This window comes from Manis javanica, chromosome 1 (genome assembly GCF_040802235.1).
Source record: "Manis javanica isolate MJ-LG chromosome 1, MJ_LKY, whole genome shotgun sequence".
Classification (NCBI taxonomy): Eukaryota; Metazoa; Chordata; class Mammalia; order Pholidota; family Manidae; genus Manis; species Manis javanica.
Window position 1 is genome coordinate 7,661,165 of NC_133156.1, and position 19,843 is coordinate 7,681,007.

At 37.3% G+C, this 19,843-nt stretch overlaps 1 protein-coding gene across 7 annotated transcripts in view; it reads left to right on the forward strand.

Moving 5' to 3' along the window:
• IFT88 (intraflagellar transport 88) overlaps positions 1 to 19,843 on the forward strand; it is a 159,352-nt gene that overhangs the window by 75,406 nt on the left and 64,103 nt on the right. For all 7 annotated transcript variants that reach the window (XR_012126315.1, XM_073224637.1, XM_073224712.1 and 4 more), the window contains 4 exons: positions 5,635 to 5,821; positions 9,030 to 9,138; positions 10,773 to 10,923; positions 11,421 to 11,536. Coding sequence is in view for 6 of the 7 variants with exons in the window: in XM_073224637.1 (XP_073080738.1) it covers positions 5,635 to 5,821; positions 9,030 to 9,138; positions 10,773 to 10,923; positions 11,421 to 11,536 (563 nt within the window). In the remaining variant the exon portion in view is untranslated. The remainder of the gene's footprint in view (positions 1 to 5,634; positions 5,822 to 9,029; positions 9,139 to 10,772; positions 10,924 to 11,420; positions 11,537 to 19,843) is intronic.

A 19,843-nucleotide genomic window follows, 5' to 3' on the forward strand; every position in this document is an offset into this window, starting at 1 on the left:
ACAAAAGCACAGAGGCAAGAAAGCTGGGAGGGAGGTACACATAGGGTCATTGTGTTTAGTTAAACTACATTTCCAGCTCCTCTTGGAAGTTGTGATCTGTGCGACATTGAGAATTACTGACATATGGAAATACTGTTAGGGTGTAAAGGTATTGCATCCCTCATGTGTTAAGATGGAAAAGAGATCAAATCCTGGTGAAGAATGAGTCTGGTGTTTTAAGTCTGCTGCAGGAGAATGGTGCCAGGGACATGTCCAGAGGAGGATGTAGGTTAGGGGGAAAATGCCAAGTTCTTTTTTTTTTTGGTATCCTTAATCTACAATTACATGGGGAACATTATGTTTACTAGACTCCCCACTTCAGCAAGTCCCCCCCACAAACCCCACTACAGTCACTGTCCATCAGCGTAAGATGCTATAGAATCACTACTTGTCTTCTCTGTGTTATACAGCCCTCCCTGTGACCCGCCACACTATACATGCTAATCGTAATGCCCCCTTTCTTCTTCCCCCCCTTATCCCTCCCTTCTCACCCATCCTCCACAGTCCCTTTCCCTTTGGTAACTGTTAGTCCATTCTTGGGTTCTGTGAGTCTGCTGCTGTTTTGTTTCTTCAGTTTTTTCTTTGTTCTTATACTCCACATATGAGTGAAATAATTTGGTACCTGTCTTTTTCTGCCTGGTTTATTTCACTGAGCATAATACCCTCTAGCTCCATCCATGTTGTTGCAAATGGTAGGATTTGTTTTCTTCTTATGGCTGAATAATATTCCGTTGTGTATATGTACCACATCTTCTTTATCCATTCATCTACTGATGGACACTTAGGTTGCTTTCATTTCTTGGCTATTGTAAATAGTGCTGCAATAAACATAGGGGTGCATCTGTCTTTTTCAAACTGGGCTGCTGCATTCTTAGGGTAAATTCCTAGGAGTGGAATTCCTGGGTCAAATGGTATTTCTATTTTGAGCTTTTTGAGGAACCTCCATACTGCTTTCCACAATGGTTGAACTAATTTACATTCCCACCATCAGTGTAGGAGGGTTCCCCTTTCTCCACAACCTTGCCAGCATTTGTTGTTGTTTGTCTTTTTGGATGGTGGTGATTCTTACTGGTGTGAGGTGATATCTCATTGTGGTTTTAATTTGCATTTCTCTGATGACTAGCAATGTGGAGCATCTTTTCATGTGTCTGTTGGCCATCTGAATTTCTTCTTTGGAAAATTGTCTGTTCAGCTCCTCTGCCCATTTTTTTAATTGGATTATTTGCTTTTTGTTTGTTGAGGTGCGTGAGCTCTTTATGTGTTTTGGATGTCAACCTTTATCGGATCTGTCATTTATGAATATATTCACCCATACTGTAGGATGCCTTTTTGTTCTGTTGATGGTGTCCTTTGCTGTGCAGAAGCTTTTCAGCTAGACATAGTCCCACTTGTTCATTTTTGCTTTTGTTTCCCTTGCCTGGGGAGATATGTTCATGAAGAGGTCACTCATGTTTATGTCCAAGAGATTTTTGCCTATGTTTTTTTCTCGGAGTTTTATGGTTTCATGACTTACATTTAGGTCTTTGATCCATTTCCAATTTACTTTTGTGTATGGGGTTAGATGCCAAGTTTGTTTTTAAATATACTGAACATTTTTTTGTTGTGATGGTGAAACATTCAAATAGAAATGTCCAGGAGACATGTGGGACTGATCTCAGATGGGAAGTCAGGGTTAGAGATACAGTTTGATGACAGCATCTGTAGAGGGTACAACTTTGAAAATAGACGCAATGAACTGATTGTGGTTATCCCCCCCCCCACAAAAAAAATTTGTATCTTATGGTCCTAACTCCCAATTTGACTGTATTTGGAGGTAGGGACTTTGAGAAGTAATTTGGTTTAAAGAAGTCATGAGGCGAGAACCCTCATGGTGGGATCAGTGCCCTTACTAAAGAGGAGGAGACCAGAGTTCTCTCTCTGCCATGTGAGAACACAACAAGTGGCGTCCAGAACTATGAGAAAGAAATGTTTGTTGTTTGTTGCCCCTCAGTCTGTGCATTTTGTTATAGCAGCCCAAACAGAGTACAGTGGGTGGTATCTCCAATGGTGAGAGCACGGCACAGATCTGAGAACTGACTTTGCTGTATATATATATACCTTAAGGAGGCAAGAGTAAGAGTCAGATCAGGACGACAGAAAAAGAATGATAGTGTCACGCTTTTGAGCTAAAGGAAGGCACAGAAAGGAAGTACATAATACTGAAACCAGAGACGCAGGACAAGACAGTGAAGGCTCAGAAAGGCCCCTGATGCTGGTGAGACAGCAGACTCTGACATGGATGGAGATGGAGGTGGAGATTAGCCTACAGGAAGCTTCCTGGGGAAATCTTTGGATTTGCTCTCCTCTTTGGATCAACACCTCTGGGAAAGGGTAGGAAGCAGCATTGAGCAGAGGGAGGGACTGGCCTCCAATGCCCTCACCACAGGCCTCAGCTAATCTGCAGGACTCTCTGAAACTGGGATGGCTGCCCAGCACTCTCCCCGCATGGAGTGAGGGGGTGGGGCCTTTGTACCTTGCGTCAGCTCTCTGTTGCAGAGCTGGGACTTGCTCACCAGGAGGGAGGCATGACTTCAGTCAGGGAGTCTGGCCCTTCACTGAGCTGTGGGCTGGGCGTCTCAGTCCTCCTTCACAGCATTTTTGTAGCAGAAAAGACCCAGGAGAGGACATTCCACACACAGGTGCTTACCAGGCTCCTGTGTGCACTGAAGGTATTCTTATCTTACTGAGCAAAACAAACATGGGAGAGAACTGTACAAGGGCATGGATAGTGGGAGGGATGATCCATTGGGGCCTTTTTTTAAAAATCTGTCACTGCCTGGTTTTGAGCAATTATTCATATCCTCTCCAAATGCAAAATGTACTTACCCCTCCTGAGACTCTTATAGTCTCATCCAGGCACAACATGAGGCCCAGAGGCCATCCTCTACATCAGGTCTGCATAGAGATGGGGGCTTCGGAGGCACAGGTCCTCTTGATCCAAAGATCTGGGGGCAAAAACATGTCATCTCTCACCATACACTTAATGTCCTGTGGTAAGATAAGAATAGGATAACTGTAATATGTACTCCATTCAAAAGGGGAGGATGGAGGCACTTAGCAGCCACCGGTCCTTAGTAGTTCTGAAATTCAGCAAAGCACCAGTGGTCAGTGCCCCCTCATGTGGGTAAAGGGAATGTTCCTTGATTAGGACCCTGCTCTGGTCCCTGGGATTGGTCCCCCAATTCTTTGGTCTCTGTGGCTCTTGGCGCTGCCTTCTGAGATCACCTTCCTTTCACAGAAAAAATAGCCTACTTTTGCTGATTAACTTTCTTAGCCTACTTTCTGCCCAGAAAAACCTGGGGCCCAGAGGCCTTTTTTTCATTTTGGACTGTGTCTGTTACTGTGACCCAATCTGGCAGCATTTCTGCTAGTACAACTCTCTTAAATCGTTGGCAGGTTTTCTATAAATCGCTTTTTAGGGTTTCGAGTTTCCTTCATGCCCCAGAAACTACATCCGTAAATCTTTTCAAGTCAGACCCCTTTTAGGAAGGGCTGCATGGAACAGAGCCCTAAAGATTTTAGAAACCTTTTTCTGCCTGAGAGAGAAGGTGTGCTATGCTAGGCACCACTTAAATCTTAATAAGATGTTTCTAAAGGGTATTACAGCCACACTCTCATTCCTTACTTCACGAACCTTTTGCCACCAAAAGAAGCTGGAGACATGAAATAATTTTATTCTCCAGTCCATCATGTCCTGGTTCTTCTGTATTTCTCCTAAATTCTGGTTGCAAATGCTGAGAAGTTCTCTCCTCAGCTCCTCTTTCTCTTCTGTACCTTACTATTCCCAATTAAAATAGGATGATTAGCACTTTCAGCCTCCTGCCTAGAAACCTCCTTAGCCATACGTACACAATTATTCAGTATACTTTCTATATCTCCCAAGTCAGTGTAGAAGCCAGTTCTCCCAGCTATTTCATGACTATAAAATATGCCTTGCACTTTGGCCTCTCATAAAAATTCCTTACTGACTTTCTAGCCCAATGGTTCACTATCTCTGTCCCATCAGCAACTGGTTTTCTAAATGTTGTTTGCTGCCTAGTCCAAAAGACACTGTTACATGTTTTAGCTTTTATGACAGCAGCACCCAATTTTAGGTACCAATTTTTATATCAGTCAAAGTTCAAAGTCCCACAAATACTGTCTGTACATGAATGTTCATAGGAGCATTCATAATAACCAAACCTGGGTGAAAACAATCCAAGTGTCCAACAATGATGAATAGATAAAATGTGGCATAGCCACACAGTGGGATGCTACTCAGCTATGAAAGGGGATGAAGTCATTTAAAAAAAGGAATGAAGCTGTGTGAACCATGGATGAACCTTGAAACATTTTATGCTCAGTGAAAGAAGCTAGGCCTGTAGTATATGAGTGTACTTGTTGTGAAATGTCCAGAATAGGCAAATCCATGGAGACAGAAAGATTAGTAGTGGTTGCAAGGGGCTGGGGGTGTAGAGAAAATGAAGAATGACTACTAATGGGCATAGGGTTTCTGGAAATAGAGATTGGTGATGGTTTTACAATTTTGTGAATGAAGTATACATTTTTAAAGGTTGAATTTTATATGTGAATTATATCTGAGTTTTTTTAAAAGTTCAGTCAGAGAAATAGTCACTGTGAGTGCTATGGGAGAAGGGATACAAGAATTAGAATTACACAGTAGCAGAAGAGCTATGGAGCTAAGGTGCAGAAGGGGAATCGGGGTCTGAGAAAGGATCACCAACCAGTGAATGAGTGAGTGGCCAAGTGGGTCCAGAAACCACCAGAGGGGGGCTTTATGGCAAAGTCTGTGAGAAGCAGTTGCCTCCTCTGGATCCACAGCCAAGCCCCATAATGCATCTGGGTCACTGTGGTCAGTCAGGAGGAGCCAGCATGCAGCAGAAGTGAAGACAGGCTGGCCCCACAGCATTTCACATCAGTCCTGTATCTGATGACCAGAAAAAGGCCTACAGAGAATGCAGACTGCTGCTTCATGTCTGCATTCCCCATGTCCTAGAAGTTCCTTTTGGCCAGCAGTAGATATAAACCATACAGGGAAGGGGATTCTAGGAAACATGGTTCCTAGCTTAACCAAACTGATATGACACAAATGTTTGCATCAGTTAAGAATGGAGAGGTCTGTGTAGTTTAAGCGAATGATGGCAAGCTCCTCTGAACATTTGGCAGAGGAGACTGACTGATTGCTAGAAATGCACAATCTAGTAGGTGATGCAACAAATTTGATCAAGGACAGAAAGACTAGTGATTCCTTCACAGCTATTTCAGTGCTTTTGGTTTGGGAAGCATAGTACTGCTATAAATAATGACATGAAAATTGGGCATTCAGAATGGAACCACCTACATACAAATAGCATTTGAATAAACCATGAGATGTGGAAAAGTCAATCGTAAGAAACTTAGGTAGTTAAAAGAGCTTGATGATTAAAAATATTTTGTAGAATAAGCCTTTCAAGACCCATATATTTAAAATTTCTGTTTATGATGTTCTGCAATTTGAGAAAAGTCAGAAAAAGTACTTAATGAACTTCAAATAATTTGTATATATTTTGTACTTAGGAGAATGAATTTGCACAAGCCAGCAACTATGCAGATTTAGCTGTGAACTCAGATAGATACAACCCATCAGCTCTTACTAATAAAGGAAATACAGTTTTTGCAAATGGTGATTATGAGAAGGCATCTGAATTCTATAAAGAGGCTCTAAGAAATGACTCTTCTTGTACTGAAGCACTTTATAATATTGGTAAGTAAAACAAGCAAAATTGCTCTTTTGTGGGGTTTTGGCTTTACACTTTTTTTCCTTTTTTATTTTATTTATTTTTTGCTTAAAAGCTCCAATTCTTAAGAAGAGGAGTTGACTTCCTTACACCAAAAAGTTGAAAAGAAAACTCTTGGATTATAGGTTATTTTAAATGTAATTAATGATTCCAAAGTTATGCACATGTAAATTTGGATAGATATTGCCATATTACCCTCTCAAAAAACTTTTCCAATTTCTATTTACACTATAGTATATGAGACTGATTTCCCAAATTCCTGATAATGCTGGGTATTATGTCAACTTTTGCTGAACTAATAGGTTGAAAAAAGCTCATTTTCTTCCTTTTTTATTTTATTTATTTGTTTGTTTGTTTTAAGATGGGTTTTTAATGACATGTTATTTTTCCAGCTCTATAGAGGATTTTTTTATACTTTTTTTTTGTTATCATTAATCTACAATTACATGAAGTTCCTTTTTTATTTTGAACAATTTCAAACAAAAAAGATGAATACTCATGTACCTATCACTTATATTGAACACATTTTAACATTTTGTCATATTTAAGTCAAATTTTGTTTTTAATAAACAAAACGTTACAAGACCTGAAGGCTCACCACCGTCTCATTCCCTTCCCTGCCTGTCAGAGGTCGCTTGAAGTGGGTGTCGGTCCTTCCTGTTCATGGGTGTGCAATGTTGGACATTCATCTTGATACAATACTGTGTCTTATTTCTTGGGTTTTTAATGATGTTTCTTTTGGTTTTTCTTCTCCTTACATAGATGTGTTTTGCTTATTTGGATTTGCTTGTTTGTTTTATCCTCCATTTTTCATCTTACAACCTTTCCTCAGATGTCTCATGATCCAGGCCTACACCTCATATTTAGGAGTTTGCAGCTAAAAGCTGAGCGGGCCCTCTCTGGCCACAGGAGAGACTGATGGACTAGCTGCCTGCCACATGCCATCTGTCTGGGCTGTGTAGTGGGGCTCTGCTCAGCAGTCACTGGATCTTTCCTTTGGAGAAGACTTTAATCCCCTACCAGAAGGAGAAGGGAAGACCTGGCTGGGTTGGGAGGATAGGAGGCAGGGAAGAATTAGTAATTTTAGATGGAGTCAAGGAGAGCCTCACTGAGAAGGTGACATGTTGTCATATTGAAAGGAAAGGAGGATATGGCTGTTTGGGTCTCTAGAAAAAGAGCATTATTGGCAGAAGAGAGTGAATAGCAAAGACCTTAATGCAGAAGATTGCCTACATATATATTTATTTATTCTCTTTATAAATTTTAAATAATTTTCCTAGTCCATTGCTTGACTTTTAACTTTACTTAGAATTTCTTTTGTCAGATTTTTTCTATTTTTTTATATAGTCAGATTTGGCTTTTTGAAAATTGGTGACTTCATTTATTTCTTGATTTATGAAGCCCTTCTTTACCCCAAGATTATAAAATCACTTTCCTATTTCATACTTTTACAGCTTTGTTTTTCTTAGTTTTAAAATATTGAATGCCTTGTTCATTTTTTTTAACTTTCAATAGTACTTTTATTCATAGCACAAAGTGGAAATAATATATATATATTTTTTTGAGAGGGCATCTCTCATATTTATTGATCAAATGGTTGTTAACAACAATAAAATTCTGTGTATGGGACTCAATGCACAATCATTAATCAACACCAAGCCTAACTCTCAACAGTCTTCAATCTTCTGAAGCATAACGAACAAGTTCTTACATAGTGAATAAGTTCTTACATGGTGAACAATGCAAGGGCAGTCATATCACAGAAACTTTCGGTTTTGATCACGCATCATGAACTATAAACAGTCAAGTCAGATATGATTATTCATTTGATATTTATACTCAATTTATATGTGAATCCCACATTTATCCCTTATTTTCTTTTTAAATAAAATGCTGAAGTGGTAGGTAGATGCAAGATAAAGAGAGAAAGCATAATTTAGTGCTGTAAGAGGGCAAGTGTAGATGATCAGGTGTGTGCCTATAGACTAAGTATTAATCCAAGCTAGACAAGGGCAACAAAACATCCACAGATGCAGAAGATTTCTCTCAAAACAGGGGGTGTGAGGTTCTGAGCCTCACCTCTGTTGATCCCCAATTTCTTACCTGTTGGCCCCCCTGTGACTGTGCCTGTCTTCGGTTGTTCCTCCCTTGAGGAATCTTACCTGTCTCTGGCTAACCAGCTGTCTTCCGGGGCCATACAAGGAAATGTAAGGTTGGTAAGTGAGAGAGAAGCCATATTGTTTGAAAAGGTTAGCTTTTTACTTCTTTGCAGATTTATGCCCTGTGGCTTCTATGCCCAGCATTTGTCTTGAGGTATCTTTACCACTTGGAAGAACTATGATACTTGGTAATTTTCAATATGAGGCACAAATTCTACTAAAGGGCTGTAATTAGGAAGGAAGAAGAAAAGCTATAGAAGTAGCAGACAGAAGAAAACATGGGAAGATTGATTATTTCTTTGACATAACTTCTTGTAGAGTAACATCAGCATGTATAGGTTTTAACAAACTACTAATTAAATTGCGTACACACATTAACAGAATAGGAATACAGATACATAACAAAAGCAGACCTACAATTACCAGCCATATCCAGTGAAACCAAGAAAACCAGTTAGGCACCCTAGGCATTTGTGAAAACTTATCAGTGATATGATGGATATTGTCTAACTGAATTTGAATAGTTTGAGAAGAAATCAGACAAATTAAAACAACACATTCCTGGGAACTGTTCACATCCCATATGTTCTTTTAACAGTAGATAGTCTATAGTAGCATGATTTTGAAGCACTGCAACTTACACTTCTCCTAATTCTTGGTTGAGTTGCAACAATATAGAACCAGTCAAATTTGTTGTTTTACTGTATGCACAGGCCAGCTTAGATATCTCCTTCTGCATTCCAACGGCAAGTCCAGGAACCAGCGGGATGAATGCAGCTATAACTGCAACAGCGCCAGGATCTTTGTTGAAGATTTTTGATAATCATCTTCTGGAATGACTCTTCCAGAGGATGTTGATGTTGGAAGTTCTTCATATCTTCTTGCCTTGTTCATTTTTATTTTCTCTTCTGGATTAATACTTACATGTATTTAAAGATTCATTCTGTTACTTTGAGAAAATTAACTACCTGTAATAGTGCTTATAGCTAATTTTTTTTCTTTTTTTCTTCTTAAGGCCTTACCTATAAGAAGCTAAACCGGCTAGATGAAGCTTTGGAGTGTTTCCTGAAACTTCATGCAATCCTAAGAAACAGTGCCCAAGTTCTTTACCAGATAGCAAATGTGTATCATATGTGAACAACTTACAGACAGTTATTAATTCACTCAATTGGTGATTGAGTACCAATTAATAAATAAGCTTAATCAGGGAAATAATAGATGAGGATATTTTTTAACTTATCGGATTATTGTGTGATAAAAATATTGTTTGAGTGATCTTGCTTTAAAAGATCAGTTATATTGTAAAAGGAATTATTTAAAGGTTAAAACTAATATTTATTGGTATTTGGAAATAACAATTGAAGTGATTATGACATGTTCAATACACATTCTATTTAGTGAATGTGAATTAGATACTTATAGGGTATTTTTAAAGCAGTAACTTATAATTAACAAGAAAATATTGTTTATTACATTAGTACTGTTTAAGCCTGGATGATTTATTTTTTATAGCTGACATGTAGGTTTAATGAATATCACTCTCCAAAGACCCTTGCCCTCCAAAATTACACAATGGCTTATATGAATTCATGCATTCATTCCATTTATTCAGTAGTCATTTATTGACTGTGTACTGTATGTGCCAGTATTATGTTTAGAACTCCAGGGAATGTTGAAATATAAAACATTCCTGTCATGTCAGTTTCTCCTACAACTCTTAGCTCTCTTCAGTTTTTGGTTACTTTTTCCTCTGCCCTTGGTTGGACAGCAGAAATTTGTTAATGTTTTTAATGCCTCTGACACGACTTGAAAATCACTTTAATTTCTCACCTTATTTTAAAAATAATAAGCTTTGAGCACAACATTGGGATAGGTTAACATCTTATTAAGTTACCATTATACTGATACAAATTCACATAAATATGTTTTTAAAAAGTATATCATGTAGTGTACCATTAATAATTTTAAGTACTATCTGTAGTATTTTTGATAGAGTAGATAAAATTTTATAAAAATTTTAGTTTTAGAGTAGATGGCTTCATAATTGCAATTTTAACCTTTTGTTTTATTCATTTGATTTCTCTGAAATTGCCATTGTTTGATCCGATACTGACAAGTTCATGATCAGTTTGAATCTAGTTAAGCAGTTGATACATTTGAAGTTGAATATATTTTCTTGTTTTTATGTTTTTCTTTGGGGATCACATTAAAAACAGGAAATTCTTTTTCAATAAAATTTTGGATTGGGATATTTTCATTTCATTGAGACATCCAATATAAAAATAAATAGTAAGTAGTTAATAAGTACTGGTGTGAAAAAATTTATTTGAGTAATATGCAGAAGACTTACTAGGCACAAAAGCTACAAAAAAAGAATGCCCTGTTTTGGGCTTATTATCTAATTAAGGAAAACTCACAGGATAATATGTGGAAACTATTCCCTTTTTATATTGAGCATATTAGGAGAGGTAGAATAATGGGTTAATTGGACAAAACATTTGGGCATTTTTATTAAGGACAGATATTGGACAATGCTTTGAATAAAAGGTTAATTCTACTAGAAATCTGGGAGCTGATCTTAGTGGATAGTAATGAAGCAAAGGAAAAGCAAGGTATATATATAGAGAGAGAAATACAGACTAGTATCAAATAGCATGGTACTATAGGCTAAGAAATACTTTTATTGTAATGTTTTTAGCTTTACTTATTAATCAAAAATTTAGAAAAATTGTGTTATCCTTAACTAACATTGTTTAAGATATGAATTAATGGAAGATCCTAATCAAGCTATTGAATGGTTAATGCAGCTGATCAGTGTTGTTCCAACTGATTCTAGAGCTTTGTCAAAACTAGGAGAATTATATGATAGTGAAGGAGATAAGTCCCAAGCATTTCAATACTACTACGAGGTAGGTGTTTAATCTTTTCTTCTACTTTTTAGCTCTTTATGAATTATTATTGAAAAAAGCAGCAGACCTTTTAATTTTTAAAATTTAGAAATGCTTAATAGCTTTTAAGTCAATAATGATTTACAGTAAAGCATTTGTGGAATCTAAGGTTAGTTTTTAATTAATTTTAGTAAAACATTAAATCAAAGGAAAAATTCATTTTTCTCTTGAGTGTGATTTTCATCCCTTTTTGATTCCTTTACATATTTAATTTGACTCAGATTACATAACAGTACATACAAAAGATACTTACAGGTAATTGAAAAATGTGTTATATAAGCCTTAAGTTTTCTGAACTTGTATAGTTTCAAAACCTATAAAGTGTTTATGACATCTCATATGTTTTTATTAAGAGATTTCACATTGGATAAATTAATCTATTCAATAGGTAAAATATTAAAGAAGGGCATTACATTTGCCACTGAAGTTGTACTGTCACAATCCATATTTTTTTCCAGTCATACAGGTATTTCCCTTCTAATATAGAAGTCATTGAGTGGCTTGGAGCCTATTACATTGACACCCACTTTTGTGAAAAAGCCATTCAGTATTTTGAAAGAGCTTCTCTTATACAGTAAGTAACTATTACGATTTTATGTTTAGTTAAATGTCTTGGGTCGGGAATTGATTTTATCTCTGAATTGGAATCTGATAAACATATTATGTTCATGAGCAAAGATTAATGAACATTTATGTATTATTTCCATTTTCTTGTATTATGTTCCATTTTACTTGGTCTTTATTGTGGTAGGTATATTTCCTTTTCATTTAAAACTTTAAAAAATACTTTCTTTAAGTCCTTCTCTTTATGTATTTTTCTTATTCACATCTCACCAAATAAGTATTATTTCTTTATCAGTCATAAAATAACTATCTCAGGCCTAGGACAAAGTTTAATTACTGAAAGAGTCCTAATAGAAATAAATTCCCTGGTTTCAGTTTGTAACTTATATGCATTGTGTATTCAAAATTAAATTTTTAAATATGTTTTAAGTTCATATCGGAATGTTTTGTACATGTCTGCTCCAAAAATAATTGGAATATATTATATTTTGCTTTGTATTTGGTCAAATTGAATTTTTGTTGTTGTTGTTGTTGTTGTCATTAATCTACAATTACATGAAGAACATTATGTTTACCTAGGGTCCCCCCTTCACCAAGTCCCCCCCACAAACCCCATTACAGTACTATCCATCAGCGTAGTAAGATGCCCTAGAATCACTAGTCTTCTCTGTGTTGCAGAGCCCTCATCATGCCCCTCCACACATTATACATGCTAATCGTAATACCCGCTTTCTTTTTCCCGAACCTTATCCCTCCCTTCCCTCCCATTCTCTCCAGTCCCTTTCCCTTTGTTAACTGTTAGTCCATTCTTAGGTTCTGTGATTCTGCTGCTGTTTTGTTCCTTCAGTCTTTCTTTGTTCCTATACTCCACATATGAGTGAAATCATTTAGTGTTTGTCTTTCTCCACCTGGCTTATTTATACCCTCTAGCTCCATCCATGTTGTTGCAAATGGTAGGATTTGTTTTCTTCTTATAGCTGAATAATATTCCATTGTGTATATGTACCACATCTTCTTTATCCATTCATCTACTGATGGACACTTAGGTTGCTTCCATTTCTTGGCTATTGTAAATAGTGGCTTTTGGATGTAGAGTTCTATAGATGTCTATTAGGTCCATCTGTTCTAGTGTGTTGTTCAGTGCCTCTGTGTCCTTACTTATTTTCTGTCCAGTGGATCTATCCTTTGGAGTGAGTGGTGTGTTGAAGTCTCCTAAAATGAATGCATTGCATTCTCTTTCCTCCTTTAGTTCTGTTAATATTGGTTTCACATATGTTGGTGCTCCTGTATTGGGTGCATATATATTTATAATGGTTATATCCTCTTGTTGGACTGAGCCCTGTATCATTATGTAACATTCTTCTTTATTTTTTGTTACTTTCTTTGTTTTGAGGTCTATTTTGTCTGATACTACTGCAACACCTGCTTTTTTCTCCCTGTTGTTTGCATGAAATATCTTTTTCCATCCCTTAGCTTTTAGTATGTGCATGTCTTTGGGTTTGAGGTGAGTCTCTTGTAGGCAGAATATAGATGGGTCTTGCTTTTTTATCCATTCTATTACACTGTGTCTTTTGATTGGTGCATTTAGTCCATTTACATTTAGGGTGATTATTGAAAGATATGTACTTATTGCCATTGCAGGCTTTAGATTCGTGGTTACCAAAGGTTCAAGGTTATCTTCTTTAGTATCTTACTGTCTAACTTAACTCGCTTATTGAGGTATTTTAAACACTGTCTGGTGATTCTTTATTTTTCTCCCTTCTTATTCCTCCTCCTCAGTTCTTTATATGTTGGGTTTTTATTCTGTGCTCTTTTGTGTTTCCTTTAACTGCTTTTGTGGGTAGTTGATTCTATTTTTTGCCTTTAGTTAGTATTTGGTTAGTCGGCTTTCTTCGCTGTGATTTTCTTTTCTTTGGTGACATCTGTTTAGTCTTAGGAGTGCTCCCATCTAGAGCATTCCCTCTAAAATACCCTGTAGAGGTGGTTTGTGGGAGGCAAATTCCCTCAACTTCTGCTTGTCTGGAATTGTTTAATCCTTCCTTCATATTTAAATGATAATTGTGCTGGATACAGTATTCTTGATTCAAGGTCCTTCTGTTTCATTGCGTTAAATATATCATGCCATTCTCTTCTGGCCTGTAATGTTTCTGTTGAGAAGTCTGATGATAGCCTGATGAATTTTCCTTTGTAGGTGACCTTTTTCCTCTCTCTAGCTGCCTTTAAAACTCTGTCCTTGTCCTTGATCTTTGTCATTTTAATTATTATGTGTCTTGGTGTTGTCCTCCTTGGGTCCCTTCTGTTGGAGATTCTGTGCACTTCCTTGGTCTGATCGATTATTTCCTTCCTCAGTTTGGGGAAGTTTACAGCAATTATTTCTTCAAATACACTTTCTATCCCTTTTTCTCTCTCTTCTTCTTCTGGTACTCCTGTAATGCGGATATTGTTCCATTTGGATTGGTCACACAGTTCTCTTAATATTCTTTCATTCCTGGAGATCATTTTATCTCTCTCTGTGTCAGCTTCTATGCGTTCCTGTTCTCTGGTTTCTATTCTATCAATGGCCTCTTGCATCTTATCCATTCTGCTTATAAATCCTTCCAGAGATTGTTTCATTTCGATAATATCCTTCCAGACATCATCCCTTAGCTCTTGCATATTTCTCTGTAGCTCCATTAGCATGGTTATGAGCTTTATTTTTAATTCTTTTTTGGTGAGATTGGTTAGGTCTATCTCCTTCTCAGGGTTTGCCTCTGTGATCTTGGTCTGTATCAGATTTTTCTGCCTTTTCATCATGGTGATAGAGGTATTTGTGGGGAGCTGGTGCATGTGTTGGCTAAGAGAAAGTCCCTTCTTGCTGGTTTGTGGCCTTCCTCTCCTGGGAGAACAGCGACCCCTAGCGGCTTGTGCTGGGTAGCTGCGTGCAGGTGGGGTTTCTAAGTCTTGCCCGGCCGCTGTGGAGCTCCACAGTTGCTGTGGGCATGGCCAGCCTCAGGCTGCTTCTCCGATATGGCGGAGCTGCAGCAGAGGGGAAACAGGCGGGAGGCTGTTTATCTCCGTGAGGGTCTCTGAGCTGCCCTGCTGCCCAGGGGGTTAGAGTGTCCAGAGTTCCCTGGGATTCCCAGCTGCTGGGCTAAGTGTGTCCCAGGATGCTTCTGTCCAGCTGTGGGGTCCCTGTCCCTTTAAGATTTTCAAAAAGCACTTGCTTTTCTTTGTCCCCGGGGTGCCAGCTGTGGGGACCTGCCCACAGGTCTTACTGTCCTGTTTCCCTAGTTTCTAGCACCCCATGCATGCACTGTGTCTGCGCTCTGGTGTGGATGGCTAGGGCTGGGTGTTTAGCAGTCCTGGGCTCCCTCTCCCTCCCCACTCCGACTCCTCTCCTCCTGCTGGGAGCTGGGGTGAGGGGCGCTCGGGTCCCACCTGGCCTTGGCTTGTATCTTACCCCCTTCACCAGGCGCTGGGTTCTTGCGGGTGTGGATGTAGTCTGACTGTTGTCCTGTGTCTTCCAGTCTCTCTTTTAGGAATAGTTGTATTTGTTGTATTTTCAAAAATATATATAGTTTTGGGAAGAAATTTCCATTGCTCTACTCACGCCACCATCTTGGTTCTCCTCCGGTCAAATTGAATTTTCACATTAAAAGTGACTTTGAATCATTTTAATGGTAAAGAAATGCTTAATAATTTAAGTGACCTCTCTGTGGAATTTGTATTAGACAATTAACTTCTATGACATTTGCTTCACATGAATATTTTGAGAATTACAAAACTACCAAGCATAGGGATAGTTTTTAATTATATGCTTTAAACTAAAGCTATATAGATAATACACTGCAACCTTTTTAGTATGCTGAATACTAACTCTAGCCTTAGCCATTAGCCTATGTAAGACCCTTCCCATCACTACTGTTCCATACTTGACTGCTAGGTGTGACTGCCAAGCTTTGCCCTAGTAATCATTCCCTTCCTTAGTCCAGTTCATGTTCTTTATTTTGATCCCATCAATAGTCTAGCCTCATAAATCTTGACCTCCCTAACTTTGTTGATCTTTACCTCCTCTGCAATACAGCCACCTAGATCTTACCTCATTCTGATTATCACCCAGAACGTTTATACCAATAACATCTTAAAATACACAGCTGTTTGAACACAGCAGGCTTTCTTTCCAGCTTCTATACTCCCTACTTTTCAGAATGCCTTTCTTTGGTAAGACTGAGACCTCCAATCTCTTGACCTTATTTTCTCTCGCAGTCTCAGTGTCTCCTGACTCTGGTTCTGAGCATATCCTTTCTAGGCCACTTCATTGATCATATCTATTCCCTAACATTCTTGATTATTTTTTCTCTTGTTTTGCTGCACCATCTGTTCCCCCAAGTTTCAGTTTACTGGTTAATCCAACTATTCACTCCATTCTTATACATAGCCTGGGAAGCACTACCAGACATAAATTATGTCACCAGATGAATTGATGCCATACAAATTTATATTATATGAACACTGCTCACCAGTCTTAAGTGTTTCTAGGTAATTCCCCTGCCCACTTCCCTCACAATCTCTTCAATTTCTCTCCCTATTTTACATTTAAATTTATCATAAAATAGAAGACTTTTCTAGGAACTTCCTAGAATATTTCCCTCTCCCTGCATTCCTGTCAATTTCACTTCCACATGTTTTTACCTCTAAGTGACAGAGAAATTCAGTATACATTACCTCTCTTCCTCATGAGCATATATTTTCTGTACCATACATCTGAGTTTCTACCTTTTCTGTTTTCTTGATATGCTGTCTTTATTTGTCATATAAGATTTACCCCTGCAATAAAAATATAAGCTCTTTGGAGGCAGTGGAGAGGCATTGGTTCTTGTGTCACATTCTTTACATATTCTAGGGTAGTTGGCATATAGTTGAATTAAATTATATTGCTTATAATGTTTATTCCTTTACTCTAGAAACTCCCCATTTTGCTGTATCTTTTAGATTTATATGGTTCTTAGTAGTCTGGTATTTTTAGTAACTGGTTTAAGCCTATATTCTTGTTCTCTGTTTTCTTTACATCCATTAAGTCATGTCTTAAAATTCCAAGAAATTCTACTCCAAATTGGTCCGTTTAATGTAATTTTCATTATTATGCTGCATTAGAGAATATTCTTTAATATTTGTCGTGATTATTATTGGGATACAATCAAGTAGACCAATATACACATTATAGAAATTCCAGGAGAAGAGAGAAAGGAGCAGAGAGATTATTTGAAGAAATAGTGGCAGAAATGTCCAAAATTTGAGGAGGGACATGGATCTACAAGTCCAGAAAGCTCAGTAAACTTCAAGTAGGAAAAGCCCAAAGAGACCCACACCAAGACATGTTGTAATAAAATTATCCAAAGATAGAAAATCTTGAAAGCATCAAAAAAGCAACTCATCATATACCAGAGAGCCTCAGTAAGATTATCAGTAGATTTCTCAATAGAAACATTGGAGACTGAAAGGCAGTGGGATGATAAAGTTTTGATAAAGTCCTGTCAACCAATAATTCTTTATCTAGCAAGTTCAAGAATTAAGGAAATATTAATACATTTACAGATAAATAAAATCTGAGGGAGTTCATTACTAGTACACCTACCCTGCAAGAAATGCTAAAGGCAGTCCTTCAGACTGAAATGGAAAGACACTAAACAGTAACTCAAAGACCCAATAAAAAATTAAAGAACACTTGTAAAGGTAACTGCATAGGTAAATACAACAGCGAGTTGTACTTTTGGTTTGATTTACAATTTCACTCTTTTTCCTATTGATTTAAGAGACAAGTGTGTAAAGAGGAATGTACAGTCAAAGCAGTAATGGAGGGATTGAGGAGCAAAAAAACTGTATCACAGAAAAAAATAGCTAAATAGCAGAAGCAAATCTTTCTGTGTCAGTAATAACTTTAAAAAAATTATCCCATTAAAAGACAGATTGACACACTGAATAAGGATATCAAGATCCATCCATATGCTGTCTATAAGATACTCACTTTAGATATAAAGAGGTTGAAAGTAAAAGAATGGAAAAAGAAATTCTATGCAAATAGTAACCAAAAGAGAGCTGGGCTGTCTATGTTAGTTAGATAAAATAGACTTTAAATCACAAATGATACAAAGAAGAATGTTATATATTGATAAAAAGTTTATTCCTATAAGAACATATAATAATTTTAAACATATATACATCTAAAGAAGAAGCCCCAAGATGTATGAAGTAAAAATTGACAGAACTTAAAGGACAAATAGATAGTTCTACAATAATAGAGATGTCAGTGCTCCACTTTTAATGATGGATAGAAAAACCAGGCAAAAGATCAAAGGGAAATAGAGTAGTTGAACAACACTATAAACCAATTAGACCTAACATTCATATACAGAATCCTCAACCGAACAAGAGCAGAATAGACATTCTTCTCAAAGTACACATGGAATATTCCCCGAGGTAGAATATGTGAGGTCACAAAATATTTCTTAATAAATTTTAAAAGATTAAACATAAAAGTATCTTTTCCCATCACAATGGAATGAAACTACAAATCAACAATAGAAGGAAAAAACTCACAAATGCATGCAAATTAAACAACACAGTTTTTTAACCAAAGATGAAATCATAAAGGAAATTAGAAAATACCTTGAGGTGAATGAAAACAAAACATGACATACCAAAATTTATGAGATTCAGCAAAAGCGGTGATAAGAGGATAATTTATAGCTGTAAATTATACATTAAAAAAGAAGAAAGATTTCAATAACCTAACTAAACACCTTAAGGAATTAGAAAAAGAAGAGCAAATTAAACCCACAAATAGCAGAAGGAAATTATAAAGATTAGAGCAAAAATAAATAAAAGAGAGAAGACAAAATGATAGAGAAAACTAGTGAAACCAAAAGTTGATTCTTTGAAAAGATCAACAAAATTGATGGATCTTTAGCTAGATTGATGAAGAGAAAAAGAAGATTCAAATTGCTAAAATCAGAAATGTGACTAGGGTTATTACTAGAAATTTCATAGAAATAAAAAAGCATATAAGAGAACACTATGAATAGTTGTATGCCAGCAAATTAGATAACCTGGATAAAATGGACAAATTCCTAGAAATACACAATCAACCAAAACTAACTCAAGAAGAAATAGAAAGCTAAGAGACCTGTAACTAATAAGAGGATGGAATTAAATAATCATAAATATTCCAATAAAGAAAATCTCTGGACCAGATGGCTTCACTAGTGAATTCTATTATGCTGGTTAATTTTATGTGTCAACTTGACTGCTCACTGGGTGCCCAGATTGAACATGATTTCTGGATATGTCTGTGAAAATGTTTCTAGATGAGACTACCATTTGAATTGTCAGACTCAGTAAAGTAGGTTGCCCACCCCTGTGTGGGATGCATCATCCAGTCATTGAGGGCCTGAATAGAACAAAAGGTAGAGGAAGGAAGAATTTGTCCCTTTATTCCTGCCTCACTGTTGAGCTGGGACATCTCATCTCATCTTTTCCTGCCCTTAGACTAGGATTTACATTACTGGTTCCCCTAGTTCTCAGGTCTTTGGACTTGAACCGAATTATACCACCAGCTTTCCTGGGCCTCCAGCTCACCAACAGCTGATTGCAGACAGATTCTCAGCCTCCATAATCTCATGAACCAATCCTCACAATAAATCTCCACACATATATGTGTGTATATGTATATGTATATGCCTGTGTGTGTGTGTGTGTGTGTGTGTTTATCATATTGATTCTGTTTCTCTGGAGAGCCCTGAGTAAGACACACATTTCCTAACTCATTCTATAAAGACAGCATTATCCTGATGCCAAATCTGGACAAAGACACTATAAGAAATTACAGACCAATATCCCTGATGAGTATGATGCACAAATCATCAGCAAAATACTAGCAAGCCAAATTCAGCAGTATATTAGAAGAATTAATGTGGGATTTATTCCCAGAATGCAAGGATGGTTCAGCATATGAATATCAATATAACATACCATGCTAATAGAACGAAGGAAAAAAACACATGGTCACCTCAATTAATGCAGAAAAGACATTGGACAAAATTCCATGCCCTTTTCATTCCAGCACCCCCACCTGCTTAAGCCCCTAGGCTGGGGCCTTTCTGAGCAACTGTTGAGCATGAGGGCTTATTGCCTCTCTGCAGAGTGCAGGTCCAGCTACTTTTCAATCAGATTTCCACTCTCAGTCTGTTTTCCCTTAGTATTTCCACACCTTACTCCTTCCTTCCTCAATGCTCATGATGCCAATTCTTGAGCATTTCTGTTGATTTTCAGGAAAGACTGG